This window comes from Tachypleus tridentatus, chromosome 2 (assembly GCF_004210375.1).
Source record: "Tachypleus tridentatus isolate NWPU-2018 chromosome 2, ASM421037v1, whole genome shotgun sequence".
NCBI classification, from domain to species: domain Eukaryota; kingdom Metazoa; phylum Arthropoda; class Merostomata; order Xiphosura; family Limulidae; genus Tachypleus; species Tachypleus tridentatus.
The window spans coordinates 32,450,060-32,470,680 of record NC_134826.1 but is presented as its reverse complement, the minus strand read 5'-3'; the positions used below and the strand labels follow the sequence as shown (position 1 = coordinate 32,470,680).

Here is a 20,621-nt window from a genome sequence, read left to right as displayed (position 1 = left end):
GCTTTTATACTATAACTTCTAATATGTTCTGTATGTATTTTTGCAGAATTTCTCAAGTTTTCATCACACATTCAATTTCTTGTTAAAAAAAATTATAATTATGAATGAAACATTTTCACTAAACATTTCTCACTGAATATATTGAGTCATAGAGTCGACTGCTCCAAGTGTAATAGCGATTTTCATGTTAAGATTAAAAATATTTTCATCATCTAAAATTATCATATTTTATTTCATTAGCATGATCTCTAAAATCTCCTAAATAAATTTCAAACATTTTTGCCAATGAAACTATGTGATAAGAGCTGATAATTCAGCTAACCTCGTTGATATGTTTCCCGTGGGAATAAAGTACAGAAAATAATGTAATATGTAATTTAACAGATTAAAACTTTGACTTTCTATTGATTATAATTACTATCATGTTAACCTTCTCATCCTGGGTATCATTTACTGCACCATGACACAAGATTTCAGTGTCTTGCATCCAAAATTTTAACTACTTTTTTTATATTGTTATACCAATTAGTATAGCATAGCTTTGGGTCACAGGGTTTTCTATTTCATTTCTATCAAGTCTTTTTGAACCTACATTCTTTTCTAACATCATGATTAAAACCACAAGTTTTTAATTTCATAAAGTAATATTTAATAAACCCATGAAGTTTACTCAATGTGTCATGTCGCATATTTTCTCTAAGTCTCTTCTTATATCTATTTTATCCACCCTCATTCTCTGGAAACTATAAAAATAAACATAAATTACTCACCATAGAATCATCATTACTAAGACAAACAATTTTTATAGCCTTCAATTTTGTTTGATTGCAGAACTATCACATACAAATTCAGAACCCTGCTGCCACACTAACCTATCATCCTGTTTCATTATTTGTTAATATTCTCTCTTACATTTAATTATACATTAGCTGTAGCCAATAGAAATCAAGGTTTTCATTTATCAAATGAAACATGGCATAATGTGTTCTGAACACAGAATAGTCAATTCAACTTAACTTTCACAAGAATCACAACAGTTAGCTTGGAGAAATTTATATGACTGTTATCATACAGCTAAAAAGCCAGAAAAACTGTGATAGAGGAAATTAGAGGGTACAGAAAATAAAGAGATCAAATATAAAGTGTTAAAAAAAACATTAGAAATGTATTTAGGAGGCTTTAGAGAAAATGGACTATTCAAAACAAATACTTGATATATTCAAGGACAAATCTTTTTTCTTCACTACAAACTATACACTTTTTTTTAAATGTAATACTAATAACATTTACTGAAATACTGCCAACTATATTAAAAGTTAGTAGTATCAAATCTATAAAAACCATACTTGTACAAAAAGGTCATATGATTGGTCAAATTGACTGATCCCATGTGAAGAGAGTTAAACATCACAGACCAAAAAATGAAATGAAATGTCATTTGATAAATTAAAGCAGGTTTTATATTGGTTATAATTAGTATAGTATTAAAAATCAAAGAGAACTAGTGGCAGTTTCAGAAGGAGAAGGTATGACAGGCTGGCATAACAAGAAAAGTCCAATTTTCTAGTTTATTGCTCTGTAATCAAATAAAATTGTCCAGAGCACTGTACTAATCTTTCAACTGATTAATGTGCCCAGTGATACATTGAGTAGCAGTATATCCTACTAAACTTTAACAAGGGATAAACTATGATAATAAAGTTCAGGTTTAGTTGTTGTTTTAAAAAACTACAAATAGGTACTTTCTTAATAAATAGCTTTTAAAACTGCATTCTTAAAACTGATTTTCAAATTTTAAAATGGTAATGTCTGTAGTTAATACTGCTGAGTTTAAGTTAACTCAGCTAGTGGAAGTATAGGAGCACAAGTGATAGACATAAAACAACGTTTTATTGGGGAGAAACTACATATAAAATATTTTCCTCAAGTTAAGATTTTCAAGCTTAGTATGTGTATGTAAAATATCAGAAAAAAATCTACAAGATTTCAAGTTTTAAACTCACCATTGCTATAGGTGCTCTTTGTTGTCACGATGACAAGTTTGTGTGCAAGGCAGTGGTAGACTGTTGACAAAATAAACAGAAGATTCGGTAATTTAGAAATATTATAAAACACCTATTGTAACAATAAAAGCCCACAAAATTTGAAACAGGTTCTAAATTATGTAGGATAATGATGTAATTAAGCTTTCTGGTTATTAGCAATCATTTGCTAGCAGTCCTTCATTAACAATATTACATTAATTTCTGAGAAACATGGTATATTATATTGATAAATGGAATCCTCCCAAAATGCAACATAAAACAAAAGTTCTCAGTTCAATGCATGTTAACTTAACCAATGTTACTTTCTTATCTAAATTGTTTCAGCTCATATACTGTAGAACAGTAGTCAATCAAGAAAATGGGATACCTCAGATTAAGTGACTTCTTATGTCTTGGAAATAACATCATAGAACTAGCCTGAAAACAAACTTACGTAGTTACTTATTTTAAGCACTACCATTTACTATCATTCCTCAGCTGTAGCCATTTTACAGTATAATAAAAAAGCTAAGAAAATTTGGTACAATCTATAAGAAGCATAATATAGTACCTGGAAAACCTAACATAAATATTTTAATGACTCATTTTCTATACTAAGGATAATAAATAAATGTAAATGTATGAAATGTAATATAGTGTCATAACATACTTGTGATTTATCTGAGTGAATGTGCAGCTTCTGATGACAAGAACTCTACCATTCATTACATGCATATATGCTATAACATACCATTAAAAAATGATTAATATACATTTATTCAAATTTAATATATATTTAAGTATCTCCAACAGACATCTGGCTTTCTCATTTGAAGTGTAATATTCTATACTTCAGATATTCAAATGTGCTTAGCCATAAAATAATTTTTACTCTAACTTTAAACAATTCAACTCCATTTTTTAGGCTATGTAACTCCATGTTTATAGCAGTAATTACTAGGGGTGCATATCTTGTAAGTAGTTGATAAAATATGTATCTTTATATTGATGCCATCATATGCTACCTATACAGGTACAAAAAGATTACCAATGGTTTGTTAAAGTTGTCTTTAATTTATTACCTATATTACAAACACTGTCTCACTGAAGTACTTCATACTTTAGAGTGCACTTTCAAATTCTCAGGTTTGAATTAAATGGCAGTTGGGAATAGAAGTAAAATTTAAAAAAGTTAATATTTGTTTAATTGTTATTGTTAATTCATTACATAACTTTGCAGGTAATATTTTGATATAAGAAATGAAGACAATGTGTAGTATTCAACACTGTATACAATATTTGTATCATATTTCTGTGCTGCCACACCTTTAGTGAATAAATGACAAATGGGACTAAATTTAAGTTGTATATCCAACCAGTACCTCAGTTCTACAGATATTAAGAATCATTAACCCATTCACTACTAGTTCAGTTACAGGGACCAACCTCAATCATCTTGTGTTTGATACAGTTCTTATACCTTTTAATACAGCAAGCATATCATCATGAAATTTGGTATATTATCATTAAATATAAAAGACTTTCATACAAAAATATCATTGTTTTAATTAAGTTTTAAAGCTCTTTAATTAAAGATTTGATCATGCATACTTTCTTTTCAAATGTTATCTATCCAACATGTAAAGTAATTTTGATTTTAATATTAAAATCTTTATATCCTCACGAATAAAATTCAGATAAATATTATATTGTTTTTAAGAAGAACTTCACATTTTATTTGCTATTTTCTCTGTCTTGTCTTTGTGTGAGTTTGGTCAAAATGACTAACCTCATAACCATCAGGAAACAAGATTTAAATTATGCTTTTTTCATTTTAGAATGGCTACAAATTATAACATGAAACCATAAATGTTTAATCTAAACAGCTTAAATCTTATAAGACTGTATATCTATTTACACTTATTATTTTATCGATTTCTCAACTGTGAATGACTAACATGAGAAAAGTCACAAGCATGACATACATGCATCCCATCTTACCATATCCAGTAGTATAATACTTGCATTTACAAACACTTTGCTTTATTCTAGTGGATTCTAAAATACACACATTTGATTATAATACAGTACATACATATAAAAATTAATACTACTTGCATATAAATTCTTAAGCTTTAAGTTTTATTAAAACATAGAACAGCAAATAAAAAAATGTAGAAAACAACAATCTTTACTACTTATGATTGTAAATAAATTTGTACCCACTTGCTGTACCTTGTATGCTAATCCTTGACAAATTTCATACATGGAGATGTAAAAGAAATGTCTTGGGTTTTATACAAGCATTTTGAAATACAAAATTCTAAGTTACTCAACCAATATTACAGAATCCTGCTGTGATTTATCAGACTTACTAATTAAGCTTTATTTCACTTTAAAAACTATTGTTCTTTGAACAACACTTCCTCTTAGCCCTTTGGAAAACACACATCTGGAATAGTACAAGAAACCAACATGAGAGAAATTCTGCATGAAGTAGGTGTATGTAAGCAAGAACTTCCAAAAGTGGAAGAGACAGGCAGGGCCACTATACAAGATTCACTAAATATAATCACACTTTAGTAAACAGAAATTATAGGAGCTTCTTATTTCACATTCTAGCTTGTCAATATTGATAATTTGGGTTTCTAGTTCACAAGAACCTAAAGACTTTACACTTGGACATCACAATCATATGAGAAAAAGTTTCCTTCACAAAAAATATGGCACACAAAAAATCAATATTTAGGATTTTGTTTTTAATATTTACTTTTAAAATTAACTAGCACACAATGCTAACATTTGAATTATACTCTACAATTTGATACCAAACTTATTGACATCATTAATAAAATAATTCAACAGAAGTATGAAAACTTCAATGTTTGTTATCTATGTCTTCCCTCTTTTGTAATGTATCTACCACTCCTCCAGAAATCTAGAATTTAATGTAAGTTATTCAATATACATTGTTATCACTCAGGTAAGGTGTAACTTTTATAGCCTCTAATTGTATTTGGTTTCAGAGTCAAACTATAAAATGAGACTCCTCCTGCCACACCCACCAATCACATCCTCTCTTTCTGAAATTGCCAATAGTTCCTCTGATGATTAATGTTATATTATTTAAAACCAGAAGAAAGCCAAAGTTTCAATCTACCAAATGACATATTATATTGTTTTCAGCACAAACAAGTGTCCAGATCCCCATCAGTCTCTCTGTCTGGAAAAATATTTTACCAAAAATGGTGCAATGGGCAACCACAAAGCTATTTTCAAAACCAGCTAGTACAAGCCAGAGATGTGAGCAGAACATTCCTCTTGTACTAACTTTTTATGTTATAGTCCAGGAAATAAGTACAGTCTTGATCAGATAAACAAGTAAAGATACATAAATACACACATACAAACATGTGGTCTTGCAGTACATTCCACTTCATGGTAAGCACATGTAGAGGCAGAGCAAATGATATAAACACTTTCCACTATCCTGGCTCAATGAAGATTTTAGGTAAGTATCCAACATTCACCTGGGGGGAATCCTATGAATGACAAGGGGGGTTCTGAAAGAGAAGAAATATATATTCTTCTCAAAGACTGTAGGATGATACAAAAATCTTAACCTGTGGATGCTAAAAACCATTAGAAGATATAATAGACACAATAAGTAGAGAAAGAAAAGAATATGTAAACAGAGTTCACATTTCCACCTGCAGAAGCTTGTCCTAGATTCAGTGAAAAAAGAATGAAAAAGACGACAAACTAAATTATAAGAAATGTGAAATAGTGCGAGAGCACCCACAACTTGAGACAAACATGTCAACAGGAGAAGTTGATGGATCAATCTAGTAAAGGAATGATGAGACCCAGGATATAGACAGGCAAGGGAGAGACTCAAAAAGGAAGAGGTCTGTGATAAAGCATATCAAACAACCCAACAATACACAGGAGTTGATCCAGATCTGAATGGTTCAACAGACAAGAAGCAGAAGGAAGGTCACTAGGAAAGAAGTACAGTTAACCTTCCAAGCGATGAAAAAACCTAAGGAAGGAAAGATCAATTCAGGGAGAGAAATATAAGTGTGGTGGAAGAGGATGTAGGAAGTATTTATAGATTAGACATCTAAACAATGGTAATAGTAAGTGAGAAAAGACTGATGGAAGTACAGAAAGCACTGTCTGAACTCCCAATGTAGCAGTGAAACATGGTAAAGCAGTATATGTATGTGATGGAATTGGGAAAAACAAAACAAAAAAACTTTCAAACATCCAGATAAAAGATGCTGTTAAGTGTTTTTTAACACTTTCTCTTTCTCCTCCACTCGCTTATGACAAGATCAATAGTAAGGTCCAGTTCACACTTGTAGGCATCATGGTCTTTTGCCACTGCAAAGAGCACACATCACAGAAGCAAGACTAGATGTCTTCAAGTGACCAAACTGCTTACATTGGAAACATCTAAGATGGTTGGCAATATATGGCCACACTTTACAGTTCAAACAGCCTGCCTTGACAGCAGCAAGTTAACATGATAATGTATATGCCAAAACTAGAACAATGGCAGGCAGCATAATACCATTTTTATGAGTAGAGATATGTCTTGCTGCAGAAACTCTTTGGTTGGAGAAACCAGCTAAAATCTCCATCTGAGGAAAGTTCTTCAAATCCCTCTCAACAATAACTCCTCATGAGGAACTTAAAATGGTATGGGGAGTAATCTCAATGAATATATCCACAATGGCCTACAAATTCAAGAGGTGGATTGGAGTAGATGTTTTTACCAAGATGTCCCCAGAATATACCTTCTTTACTGAGTTTGGAGAGCTAGCAAGCCTCTAATCCCTTCTTAATAAAAGAAAAAAAAGAAAGAGAGAGACATTTGTCCTATGTTTGTCTGACCAAGAATACAGTAAGAGCAAATGAGGTACAAGTGCAGAATGAGGTATAAATTTATCTTCAACACACAATCATTTACCAATCAGCTGTTTTTTTGAGAATTTGGAAGATTCATAATGAAAACAGAAAGATTCAGTATTCACTGACCTCACCATCCTTACGAGGGGATGCACTACAATGCCAAACAAGAACTCTGCAGCAATGCTAGGAACTCACGAGCACCATACCCAAACACCATCATCACATGCAATGTCCACAACACGTGCTTAGGACATCCAATATTGGTATTCAGTTGACCCTAGTCCAACATGACCAGCCAACTGACTCTGGGTGGCCACTCCACAGCCACCTGTTTAAAGGAATTCAAGACCAAAGTGATCTGTTGGGTTGGACCTCTCAACCATAAGGAACCTCTCCTCCTCTTCACGTGTTGCCACACACAACAAACGTGCAGGTAAATGTTCAGATCCTAGAGAGGGTAAACAAAAAATATAGAACCTTCCCCAAGAGGTCCTCTCACCACATACAGCAATCACCTCAAGGTGTAATTTTAGAAACATTCTTGTCAAATTTAAAACCATTTTACTCACTAATTATATTTTTTAATAAAATACAATGGTATAGACATCACATGCTATAAATCATAGCAGGCAGTTGACAAATGGTCAAGAATGTGGTCATCTACAACATTAGACAGCATTCAAGAGGATGAACAATGACTACAATGAGCCTCCATAAACCACAATAGAAACATGACCTAAAGTATTGTATGATATTACACTATAAGTACCAAAATATAAATTATTGTCCTTTGAAATTTATGTTGAAAATTAAAGTCGTAAAACAAAAGCTAAATTGAGCATAAAGCAAAATGAAGAATATTATCAAGTGTACAGTTAATTATATATGTAAAAAGGCTGGTATGAGTAGAGAAAACTCTATGTAGAGGATCGAACAACGTTTCGACCTTCTTTGGTCATCATCAGGTTCACAAAGAAAGAAAGGGTTACTGACCGATAGCTGATCACACATTTAAAGGCGGTATAATTGAGTGTAGGAATGTAGAGGGCATGCTCAGATGTTGGATATATTTATTAATATTAGGTATAAAAGCATTCCTTTGTATTGGTTTATTTTGGGCTTGAGTTGTTGTATAAGTAAGGCTTCTTTAATTTTGCATTTCTTTATGTTTGTTCCTTTATTTAGTATTTGGAAGTTTTCTATGGTTATGTTTTGTTTACTTGATTTGCAGTGTTCGAAAATGTGTGAAGGTGACTTTTTTGTGTTCTTTGAATCTGGTTTCCATTTTTCTACTTATTTCTCCAATATAGAAGTCGTGGCAGATGTTGCATTGTATTTTATAAATTATGTTGGTGTTATGTGTTTGTCAGTGTAGTTTTTACATAGTATAGACCTTAATTTTGTGCCTAGTTTTTTAATACATTTGGTATGAACACAATGAGCCTCTAAAAAATACAAAGCTCAATTAAAACAAGTTTTTAATTAAAAAAGCTATAACAGCAATTAATTTGATAAAAAAAGTAATCATAAAAATTAACATACCTAAACTACCAACCGAATGTCATATTATATAAGGAACTATTATATGCAATTAATTGTAAGTATATGTAATAATAGCTTAAAGTAAAACTAATGTGCTAAATACACTAGAGCAGTTCACTATTACCTTAAGGAATATTCCAATTAATATATTATTCATGTTTATTTTACAGCAAAAATATAACAACAGATAAGTAATAAACCTTCTGCACATTATGGAAGTTAATTAAATTTTTGCTTTTTATAATACTTATAATGAGTAGATGAGAAATGTTTAAATTCCTAGAAATGATAAAACAAAAAGTGATGGTGAAAGCACATATCTATGACTTACAACAGAGAGAGATTCTCCACTATTTCTTTCAGTAAAAAGTTACTTGTATTTCATTACATTAGTTAGGGAATTTGCCAAACCAAAAGTATAAAATTAAAACAATGTTATTTTTTTAATTCTGCAATCATTTTAAACTTTTAATAAGTCTATAAAAAATTTAGTGATATAACTTAGTACAAGAATCATAACTTGTATAATTTTCCCAAATTTGTTTATGTAACTAATACCTTCACATTAATTTTGTGTCAAATTACACACTGTCACATAGCAAATGTAATTAATAAGATTCAGCACAAGTCAGTTATACCAAAATGATATTACTGCAGAATAATAATCAACCCTTCTGAATAATAAACCTGTATTATAAGTGTATATTCTTGAAGCTAGGATGTCCACAAACCTTGACAAGAAGTGACAATTCCTTTTGGTTCTGCATAAAATGGATCTGGTCCCACTAGAGGGAGAAATGCTGTAGAATGGAGCGACCCACCAGCTCTACCTCCAAAGTTGAGAGAAGCAAGTCTACAGTTAGCTGTCCTACATTTCCAACAGCTACAGCAGGCTAGTTATAAAAACAGATTGTAATGCAATTTTAAAATCTTCATAAATACATTATACTATAACATAAATACTATAAAAAATTATTTCTAAAAAAAAACCTTAAAAGGTAACAATCTCTAAGAGATTTGAGCCAATAGCTGTTTTAAACGAACGTGACTCTCTCATTAAGTATACTGAAAAAGTTATTTGTTGGATGGGAGGAATATAGAAAGATTAGTACTATAATTACAGATGCTTAAGTACAGAACATAATAACATATGTTGATAGCTTAGAAACATTCCCTTTTGTTTCCTAGTATGTCAGAATAAACTATGTTTGAAATTGTATATCAGAACTTATTATTAAGAGTAAAGATATTCTTCAGAAGTATAACAATAAAAAAAAATTTAAGTTATGAAAAAAACTGGGAAGTTTAAAGATTGATAAAACTCCTAGGCAAGATAATATTTTCCCAATGGCTTAAAACAAAGTAAAAGACTGAGTATGTGAGCCACTTGCTTCTATTTTTTATTGTCATTGCTTGAATAATGGTACCAGAGGACTGCAAGATAGCTGATGTAACTCCTATGTTTAAGAAAGGTGATACAAATTGTTCCAGTAATTAACGACCTATTAGTTTAACATTAGTTGTAGGAACAAGTTTTCTAAAGTTTGTTAAAAGATACTTGGTAGTCATTTAACAAAGTTTAGAATTTTATTGGATAGTCAAGATGGTTTCCATGAGTGAAAATCTTGCCTTACAGATTTTTTGACCTTCTTTAAAAATTGCTTATGTAGATGAGGATAAAAGCATAGATTTGATGTATCTGGCTTTACAGAAAGCATTTGACAAAGTGTCACATCAAAGGCTTGCATAAAAAATATTTCCATAGGTTTGGATGATAAGTAAGAGAATTTGATAAAAGAGTGGAGAGATGGAGGTAAGAAGAGGGTTGTCACAAATGGAGTTCATTCATACTGAATTAATGTCACAAGTGGAATACCTCAAGGTTCATCAGTCTTAGAACCTTTGCTCTTTTAAATTACAAGTGACATAGTTGAAAAATGGTCAATAAATTAACTAATTTTGTTGATGATATTAAGGTCTTTAGTGTTGCTAGATGTGAAGAGAATGCTGTTGAAATACAAAATTATTAACGTCATTTAGAGAGTTGGGCAAATAAATGGTAGATGGGTTTTAATTATAATACATGCAATATAATGCATGAGGTTTCTAATAATTTGAATGTCATCAGCCATGTAAAGTTCTTCAGCAATCTTAAAGTCACAGAAAGAAAAGATAAACTTTTCTGGTGCATTAGACAAATTTATGGATTCTTTGCATCTGCACTGCAAAAAAAACAACTAAATAAAATTGATTAAATGAAAATATTTCTACTATATGAAATAAATATTTGCAATTTTCCCTTTAGTTATACACCAATGTGGGTACAAATTAACACAAGACCAAAAATATATATCACAAAATAATTCAAAGACTAACAGGATTAAATGTTTATAAAGCCCATTGTGGATACAATGGAACCACTATTAATTTTAGGGAACTTTAAAGTCCCTTATGAATAACAGTATCTTCAATTATATCTTGTTCACTACATCATGTCTGAATCGTTGCAGCATTTATAGTTTTGAGTGTTTTTTGGTCAAAGAAGTTTCTGTTTAATTTTAGACTAATTTCCTCAGCCACAATGTTTACACTGCTACAACAAAATAGAACATTTTGCATTTGGAAACAAGCAAAACACTAACTTCTTGAGTCTCGATACACATGAAATATGAAACAGTTGCCAATTATTAAATTACCAATGTAGTATACTTACAAATTTTTAAGCTGATTCACCATAATTTTTTTAGAACAGCAATGGTACCTTAATACATACCTGTATCATAAGTATCAGTGCTTATGGTTCTCTCATTTTTCCCCAAGTCCCAAAATTTCATTAAAGCTTGCATTCTTATTTCTTGTAAACCTCATATTTATTTAACGTAACAGGATGAATTATTCTAGTTTATATTTAATATATTCCCGTATGTATTATGTATAGATTTAAATAGTACAGATAAAGTAGCGGCTTCTTGATAATGAAGTCTCCTAGTTAAATAATGCATTTTATATTTAAATTTTCTATATATGTCATAGCTCTTGAATGTTTTATTTACATACAATTTAAGTTGTAACTTTTATATAGTTTATACTCAGCCATACATTTTACTAATCTTGTATACATAACAGTAATTTCTAATTACACATAAAAAAGTCACAGACGGATTTACTATAACTTAATTATATAAACGAAGGTCCTAGAATTCTACGTTAAGCCTAACTCTAACAAAACAAAACGTGTTACAACTAGAACTAGTTGTCGTAATAGTAGTATGCTTACCAAGATCAGTGTATGGTCAGTCCAATCCAAGTTTTGCTGAAATCTTGCTGTAAAATACATAGTAAAATTTTAAAGTTAACCTGTATTTAAAATGTGTTGAAAATTTATATAGTATAGTGAACAAATCTCGCAGTAAACGAACCTTAACTATGTCACTACACTTTACAAATCTTAAATCTCCAAATCACAAACAAATTTAGTTCAGTTATTGTCTTTCACCTTCTTACTTGCCATAATTATTTTATATTTAAGAAAAGATTACTGAGGGCCAAGCTATATAATAGGTTGTTTACAGTCAACTTGGTACGAAAATCCTATTTTTAAAGTTATAATTGTTTGTTTGTTTTGAATTTCGCACAAAGCTACTCGAGGGCTATTTGTGCTAGCCGTCTCTAATTTAGCAGTGTAAGACTAGAGGGAAGGAAGCTAGTCATCACCACCCACCGCCAACTCTTGGGCTGCTCTTTAACCAAAGAATAATGGGATTTACCGTCACATTATAACGCACCCACGGCTGAAAGGGCGGGCATGTTTGATGCGACTGGGATGCGAACCCGCGACCCTCAGATTACGAGTCGCACGCCTTAACACGCTTGGCCATGCCAGGCCATTTAAAGTTATAAGCCCTCAACTTTAATGCCGAACCACCCGAAGCCTTACGAAAATAATTTAAACTGTTGCAGTGAGAAGAAATGACGCACTCTAATCCCACAAATGTTATAACTTTTGTTCACGCCTGTACAAAATACTTAGAAAACTTTACAAAAGGTATGTTTATTGACGATAAATTTCAACAATAAACGGACAGCACACATTCTACTTGTTTTATAAAAATATATGTATTGAAAACAAGTCAAACATGTGCACAAATAAAATTCGTTATACTATTGTTTAACATGGTTACATTTATGGTTTTAACTCATTCTTTTCTTTTTTCATCAAAGGGCCACACGGTCTGGTTCATTTACTTCACAACTGGATTAACAAAACAAAGTATTCCTTCCCTCTTCTACATGGCCAGGTGGGTGAAGGAGTTCGACTCGTAATCTGAGGGTCGTGGGTTCGAATCCCCGTCGCACCAAACTTGCTAGCCCTTTCAGTCTTGGGGACGTTATTATGTGACGGTCAATCCCACTATTTGTTGCTAAAAGAGTAGCCCAAGATTTGAAGCTGGGTGGTGATGACTAGCTGCCTTTTCTCTAGTCTTACACTGCTAAATTAGGGACGGGTAGCGTAGATAGCTTTCGTGTAGCTTTGAGCGAAATTCAAAACAGACAAACCAAACTTAATCTACAAAATCAATTACTTACAGCGCCTCAACTTCCTTTAGTGTTGTAGCATTCAAATACAAAATACTATATTTGACTATTGTGTTAGGAAAATTGTATGGCCTCAAGTGGAAAAATATCTGTCCATTTACTTTTTCAATGTCATCTACATTTACTAATTTCAAACTATTAATAACCTAAAACATAACCCGTGTCTTTTCTCCTTCACCAGTCTTTCTTTTCCTCATGACTGCCAAGACTCATCATAAGCCCTGAGAAAAAAATGTTATGCGATCTTCTCCATACAACAGTAATTTCTAGTATGGTAACACGCACAAATAATAGTGAGGTAAGAGTGTGGTTGATATTTCCTTAAATGTTTCATATTCATTTGAAGAATTACGTGCATATTTTCTACTATTTTGATAGCCCCTGGAAGGCAATAAGCCCCTTAGTGGACCTTCTACTCCCCAATGTTAACACGTCAAAAAGATTTCAACAAACCTTCATACAATAACCACTTCAACTTTAAAATAGCTCAAAACCTTGTCTTAAATATGATGGCAAAACTGAATAAAATATTTTAAATAAGATCTTATCAGCATCTTTTGAAGTGAATAAATAATCTCCTTCGATTTGTCACTTGTGAACATGTTTCTTAATGATGTGAATCACAAAAACTTAATTCGCTGATGATACAGTAATTTGGAAAAATACTTCAGCTCTATGAATAGCAGCTACAAATCTCCAACTTCAATTAAATAGAATAGTTAAATACTGCCAAAAAAACACACCAAAAAGTAAATAAGTAGTTATTTTTTTTAATACCACGCAAGGCTACATGAGAGCTATCTGCACTAGCCATCCCTAATTTAGCAGTGTAAGACTAAAGGGAAGGTAGCTAGTTATCATCACCCATTGCCAACTCTTGGGCTACTCTTTTATCAGCGAATAGTGAGTTTGACTGTCACCGCGGCTGAAAGAACGAACATGTTTGGTGTAATGCAGGCTTTTAAGTTACGATTCGAGCTCTCTAACCATTTATCCATGCCGGGCGTAATAAGTAAGTGATGTTCAAAACTCATCACACACACACAAAACCCACAAAACAATGCTTGAACGGTACAATTCTCCAAAGTGCAACATCGGAAAAATTCTTAGGTCTAAAATATAATGCAAAACGGGCGTGGGTTAACGCACACATAATTAAAGAAAGGCCCGGCATGGCCAGGTGGGTTAAAGCGTTCGACTCGTAATCTGAGGGTCGCGGGTTCGAATCCCGGTCGCACCAAACATGCTCGCCGTTTCAGCCGTGGGGGCGTTATAATGTGACGGTCAATCCCATTATTCTTTGGTAAAAGAGCAGCCCAAGAGTTGGCGGTGGGTGGTGATGACTAGCTGTCTTCCTTCTAGTCTTACACTGGTAAATTAAGGACGGCTAGCACAGATAGCCCTCGAGTAGCTTTGTGCGAAATTCACAAAACAAACTAATTAAATAAAAAACACGAAAGTTTGACAACGCTCGAACTACCCCAAGAGTTTCACACGCAAAAAACGGTAGAAAAACAGCTGTAAACATAGTGAAAATGCATAAAACATATAAATATCTTATAATATAACAAACATGCCGATATGGACAGGCATAACACCGACGCACATAAACAATAAAAACAAAATTTCTTGCAAATTACTGATATCCACATCATCAGATTTCTTACACAAATATGAAAGTCTACAAACACTGTGTTGTGAAATTATTTTGCGAAATATTAGCATAAAAATGAATTCTTTTCTGAATCATACCGCTACTGTATACATTATAGAAATAATCCTAGGTGCCTCTCTCCAGTTGATAAATACGTAAGAAATGGATATAGATTGAAGTCAGCTTTTGGTAGATATACCCGTTATCATCAGTTATATTAACTGCGAAAACGCTGAAAAGAGTTTTTTATATACATATATATATGTGTGTAACGCTCTCAAAGCAAACTAAAACTAAAGATGAATATGTAATTATATAATTTTAAGAGTTTACAATATGCAAAACTTTCGCTTGCAATGAATAACGAGAAAGAGTGTTCGACATATTAAATATTACTTTAAGTAATTACATCGATATGGCCTTGAAAGGGATCAGGAAACGTGCAAGGAAACCGAGCATAATCTCTGATCCTCTGGCAGTAATATAAGGTTCATGTTCTTCTGGAATAAACGGTTAACATCAGGGGCGTAGATTTTTTACACCCGATGGGGGGGAGGGATGATTTTTGCAACCACTTATGTGGACTGTTCATTTTGCAAATAGGTGATCTCTAATTACGTAAGGGCCCGGCATGGCTAAGCGCGTAAGGCGTGCGACTCGTAATCCGAGGGTCGCGGGTTCGCGCCCGCGTCGCGCTAAACATGCTCGCTCTCCCAGCCGTGGGGCGTTATAATATTACGGTCAATCCCACTATTCGTTGGTAAAAGAGTAGCCCAAGAGTTGGCGGTGGATGGTGATGACTAGCTGCCTTCCCTCTAGTCTTACACTGCTAAATTAGGGACGGCTAGCACAGGTAGCCCTCGAGTAGCTTTGTGCGAAATTCCAAAAAACAAACAAACAAACAAACTAATTACGTGAACCTGAAAGCTGTAAACATGCAGTCACAGAGTAGTGTTGTTGCCACGATATTTCAAGGTTTCCATGTAGGTTTGTAAAGGTGAGGTGTTATGAACAGTTTTCAAAATGTTAATAGAATAAAGACAAATGTATCACAAATTAACTGCCACATAAATTTATTCCTACACACTGCACAGTATAAAAGATGGCCATTATACTTGACAAGGTTACTAGTAAATTTCATTGCATGAATTACATTTTCAAATATTAATAAAATTAGTAATTACCCTTCGTAACTTTATATCTACTGAAAAATTGTTCATGTTGTTTGATAAAACTAATTAAAATATCTTTGCGAACTCTTGAAAATTACACATTAATACAATGCAGCACATAATTATTCATAGTTTTCATTGAAGTAAGATTCATTTAGTCCTCTAGTCTACATGTTCCCAAACGTAGACCTTCGTGATGATCTGTTTATGAATTCTTTCATAAGCTCTTCTATATTTATCTTGTCGACCTCATCTTTGTGAGTGTGACAAACTGCCACATGGTTGAGGCGGCACTGAGACATAGTTGACCTTAACCACGTCTTCAACAGTCTTAATGCAGAAAAGCTGCGTTCACATTCACAGCTGGATACTGGACATACAAGCAAAATATATATGAGAAGAAACACTTCACTAAACATCTGCTGGCTTGTTTTATGCGTTTTACAGAAAACATCATTCGTACCTTTCAGAGTTACTGCTTTTCCTGTTCCTTTAAACATGGGCAACTGAAACTCGAGCCGTTGTGCAGAGATTTCTGGGGAGGAGTTTATAACCGAGTTGTTAATCTTGCCAGATGTGATCATCTTCGCAAGTGCCAGAAACTGCCTCAAGTCATTGTTGTCTGCATTGAATCTAGTGGTTAGATGTTCTATGACTGTGTCCACAAATTCTCTAGCTGTTGCAGAATGGTGTGCTGAGCCATCACCTGTGATCCTTCTGGGAGTCTGCGAATGCATGGTAGTTCAATAGGCACCAGATCTAGGGAAGTTACCTTTTTCTCAGCTTCATCAAATATCTTGTAATTTTCCTCTGTTCGCAATACCCGCAATTGCTCAACTGTCATTGCAGATGCTTCAATCATGCCAGATACTGTCGCTGATTTTGCTTGGAATGCATGATTTAGTTCCGCTAATGGATGCTGAGCCATGAACAATCCTAAAACTGTCTTTCCTTTGTCAAATCTGTCCAGCAGACATCTGATTTTTCATTTGCTAATTCAAATAAAGAACAACAATGTCACTGTAGTGATCATTAGCACATGTAATTGCAGAAAGGCGGCACAACCAGTGTGTTGGTTATAGTGGGCGGATGTATTTAACTGGACCATTGTGGCTGTCTGACGATACAATAATTTCAAAGATTGTCTTGTATCTGCCTGACCTCTGAAGCAAGACACCAAGTTCATGTACCCACTGAATAGAATCTCGAACACATTCACAAGCTTCAACTGCATGTTGCATTATTAAATTAGCCTTGTGTGCTCCGCAGTGAAAAAACAAAGCTGATGGTTGCTTCTCTTTTATTTTTGCCTGACATTGGTAAATTGAGTCTAGTCAGTACATCAAGTATAGTCGAGGATATTGTTTCACCAGTTGTATTGGAAACACTGTACAAACCAAGAAATGTCTCATGGACGTCAAGGTTCTCATCTACGTATCGTACACATATTGCTTCCTGTTCGGCACCTGTAACATCTTGAGTGTCATCAACCATTAATGCAAAGATTTTACTTTGCTGCACTTCGTGTGCTATGTTCCTCAGTATTTAATGGCTGAACATCTCCATTATTTCATTCCTAGCCTGGGGTGATGCGAATGTGGTTTTCTTTGACAAGTAGGGCGTCAATTCAGGATCTTCCTCTTCCAGGAGCTTCGAACTGCAGGAAGTTCCCCACCGTTTCAGTATGTCCACGTAATGCTAAATCTTGACACAGTAAGAAACGTAAACTTCTGAATATTTTGGCTAGACTTCTTTTGCATTCTTCCTGCTGCTTCTTTTTTCCATCATGTAGCTGGACAGTCACTGGAGTTACATCAAGTGAACCTTCTGGTGATATAGAGTATCTGTGCTGAGAGGAAGATTGGTGTTCGTCGAATACCTGTTTTGCCTTTTTTCCAGTTGCAAAAACCGGTGGATATGAAGGTAAACTCCACTGGCCCCTCCAATTTCCCTATAAAAAGGCCTCTATTTTCCGCTTTAGCACAATGAAAGCATATGACTTTTTTGAGTCTGATTGTCGAAGTGCAGCCATGGGAACTCATCAAACCACTTGCCCTGGAAGTTCATATTTTGAGATGTTGCTTTCTGTCGTGGTATTAGTTATGCGTCTGGATGACATGGTTTTCCACACTGTATCTGTGGAGTGTCAGATTTTTCATTACTGCACAAACTTGATTCACAACTATCTGGTGGTTCATAATGTGCAATAGTTGCACAAGCATTTTCAGACTCGTCCTCTGATGAACGTGGTATTTTCTCTGTATGGCAAGTTTCTGTTCCTTTGTTTAAGGTTGTTGGATTATCTGCATCTGCATTGTCACTTGTAGTACTAGTAACTGGCTTGCAGAACTGTCTAATATCGGAAAGTTTCAGACGCTTGCTTGTCATAATTGGAATCTGTTTCCCAGATGACTCAAAAGGCTAAATACAGTCTTTATTGGAAAACTGTAACGTACAACGAAGAAAGATAGAACAGAATGGAAGTAGGACTGAACTGTACAATGTATTTAAATCGAACGCACGAACCTCACAGTGACAGCCGAGCCGATTGACTGCCTGGGCATCGCTGAGACAATAATGTGTGCTAGTTACTTGTGTTGGCAAGTAATTGCAAGTTTCTCGAAAAGTACTTAAACAATCACAAATATATTATGTTCCTGTTAAAGCTCATCTAAAGGCAAACACGTTGTGATATAAATGTCTATAAGCACGTCTATTAAATAAAAACACCTTAATAAAGACTAGCAATACAATTCGAGTAGAGGCTTCAGGCCGTTGAAATCGCTCCTCTTGTGTTCTAATTATACAAGAAAATACAATATTTTTTACTATCTATGATAAGAGAATATATTGTTCTTTTACCATAAAGCTCCAGCCCTTTATTAGAGGGCGGTGATAATCTGAAATTTCATGGATTAATGAGGGCCACAAACACAGGTCTAATGAACCCTGTTGTAAAATCGAGGCTCAGACTAAAGGGAGCGGATGGGGGGGGTAATGTAAGGCGCGTCTGGATTTGAGCGGCCCGAACCTGTCGTTAACTGTACACTAAACGTACACTATGGTTAGCGCCTTCGGCAGCTAAGAAGAGTAAGGCGTTCGACAATAAAACCGGCTATACATGCATAAGAACAAATGGCGTAGGAAAACCGCACAATATACACATAAGATTGATGCAGCTACAAGCTACAAATGGCCTGCCAGATCTAGATCACATTAGTTTACGCTTGAGAGTAATATTTTCGAATTTCATGCTCTGTTCAATCTGTTGTGATGAAAATTTTACTTAATCTTACACTACGTACAAGACGTAGGTAGATTCTGCGATAGTGCTTGCAAGCCTTGCATGTATACTTAAGCCTACTGACTGATACTTACGAACTATCGCTTAGATCGAAAAGCTTAGAAGCACGCCTACATTAAAGATGTACATTTCGGCCACTGAAATGTTGCGACAGAGATGCGAACCTGATATTACGAGTCGCACCCCTTAACCTGGCCATGCCGGGCCTCATTCTTTGAGTAATATCATTAACAACTTCTGCCGCCTAACCAATTCTTAGTTTATATTCTGACTCAGTTGATACAATCTCCTAAGAATTGTCTTATCAAAAGAATTATAAAAGTTACAGTACACAGAACCATTTTGTTCTAATTTTTTTTATTCTAATAACTTTTACAGAACATAAGTTAGTTGCATTAAAAAAGTATCAAGATATTACATAATAAATGAATGTATTTCAGGAGTGTATGAAGACTTCATAGGTTGTTCGCACGTCGTAAAATTAACTATGCTCATGCTGGATAAAAACTGCTAGATACTAGAGATCAAGTGATCCCTTGAAATTAGAGGATTTTTAGATATAAAATATTTAAAAGTTCAGGTATTTACGAAAGCTACTGTTAAAATTAGGATATGGATCATATGTGAATAAATCTTGTCGAGTGTGTTCTGAAAACACAGTTTTACATATTTTTCTGTCATTTGATAACATATATAACAAATTAACAATATTTTCAAGGGGTTTCACTTTTTAATCCACCCTCTGTGTATCTTTAATATCATCACAAAATGTTAAGCTTTATTTTCCTAAAAATAAAATCACCAAACAATCTGATGGAGAATATGTATATTCTAAGTTATGCATGACTGACTGGCACTGTTGATAATAATGTCAGTTCTACTGGATGACAGTTGTTTAATGAAAGCCTTCTAAGCTTCAGCAGCCCGTATAAAAACATGATGATAAACAGTCTTAGAATAATTGCTTAAACTATAACTAACTTTTACCCATTTGTTAAATCATTTGTTGAAAAGTACTACTTACTCACGTCTACTAGGCATTGAAGTAGCACTAGGATAACAAAAAATATCCATCCACTTATGAGCTATATCATAGTAATTGACATTTTCAAGCCAAATTGTTTGGAACTTATGGTTACACCTATAGAAAAGGTAGTAGAAAACGTTTAGTGGTGTCACATGCTCATAGAAATAGCATTTGATAGATTAATTATAGCTTGACAATCTTCATCAAACAATTTTGTTGTAGTTAATAAACTCCCGATGTCAATGCAAGACCCATTAACTACAGAAACACCATGACAAAAGTTTGGTAGATCATGATTACTGTATTGCAATTACATGATGTTGATTCAAAAAGAATGAAGTTGTTAGTGCTTGAAGTAGTTTGAGGCTCAAGTATACCTGTTTAA

The 20,621-nt window shown here is 33.7% G+C and overlaps 1 protein-coding gene across 3 annotated transcripts; it reads right to left on the bottom strand.

The window, feature by feature from the left end:
* Nucleotides 1-5,450: 5,450 nt before the first annotated feature.
* Nucleotides 5,451-12,439, bottom strand: LOC143235394 (uncharacterized). Of its 3 annotated transcripts, none has more exons than XR_013019163.1 (3): nucleotides 11,761-12,439; nucleotides 9,215-9,376; nucleotides 5,451-5,587 (listed from the first exon to the last, which is right to left on the bottom strand). XR_013019163.1 is itself a non-coding variant. In XM_076473529.1 (3 exons), the coding sequence occupies exons 1-3, from the start codon at nucleotides 11,327-11,329 to the stop codon at nucleotides 5,532-5,534; spliced, it is 291 nt and encodes a 96-aa protein (XP_076329644.1). In that variant the 5' UTR covers nucleotides 11,330-11,736; the 3' UTR covers nucleotides 5,451-5,531. The 3 variants fall into 3 exon arrangements, 2 of the variants coding, with proteins under 2 accessions (XP_076329644.1, XP_076329638.1); XM_076473529.1 differs by lacking the exon at nucleotides 11,761-12,439 and adding an exon at nucleotides 11,257-11,736; XM_076473523.1 differs by lacking the exons at nucleotides 5,451-5,587; nucleotides 11,761-12,439 and adding exons at nucleotides 7,108-7,389; nucleotides 11,257-11,736.
* Nucleotides 12,440-20,621: the final 8,182 nt, after the last annotated feature.

Bases quoted from the DNA above. Each gene is read 5' to 3' on its own strand.
- LOC143235394 (XM_076473523.1), bottom strand. From the start codon at position 11,329: ATGCAAGCTTTAATGAAATTTTGGGACTTGGGGAAAAATGAGAGAACC. The intron at 9,377-11,256 runs GTATGTATTAAG...TTTTATAACTAG, and splicing joins CACTGATACTTATGATACAG to CCTGCTGTAGCTGTTGGAAA. The intron at 7,390-9,214 runs GTTTGTGGACAT...TACCCTCTCTAG, and splicing joins AATTGTCACTTCTTGTCAAG to GATCTGAACATTTACCTGCA.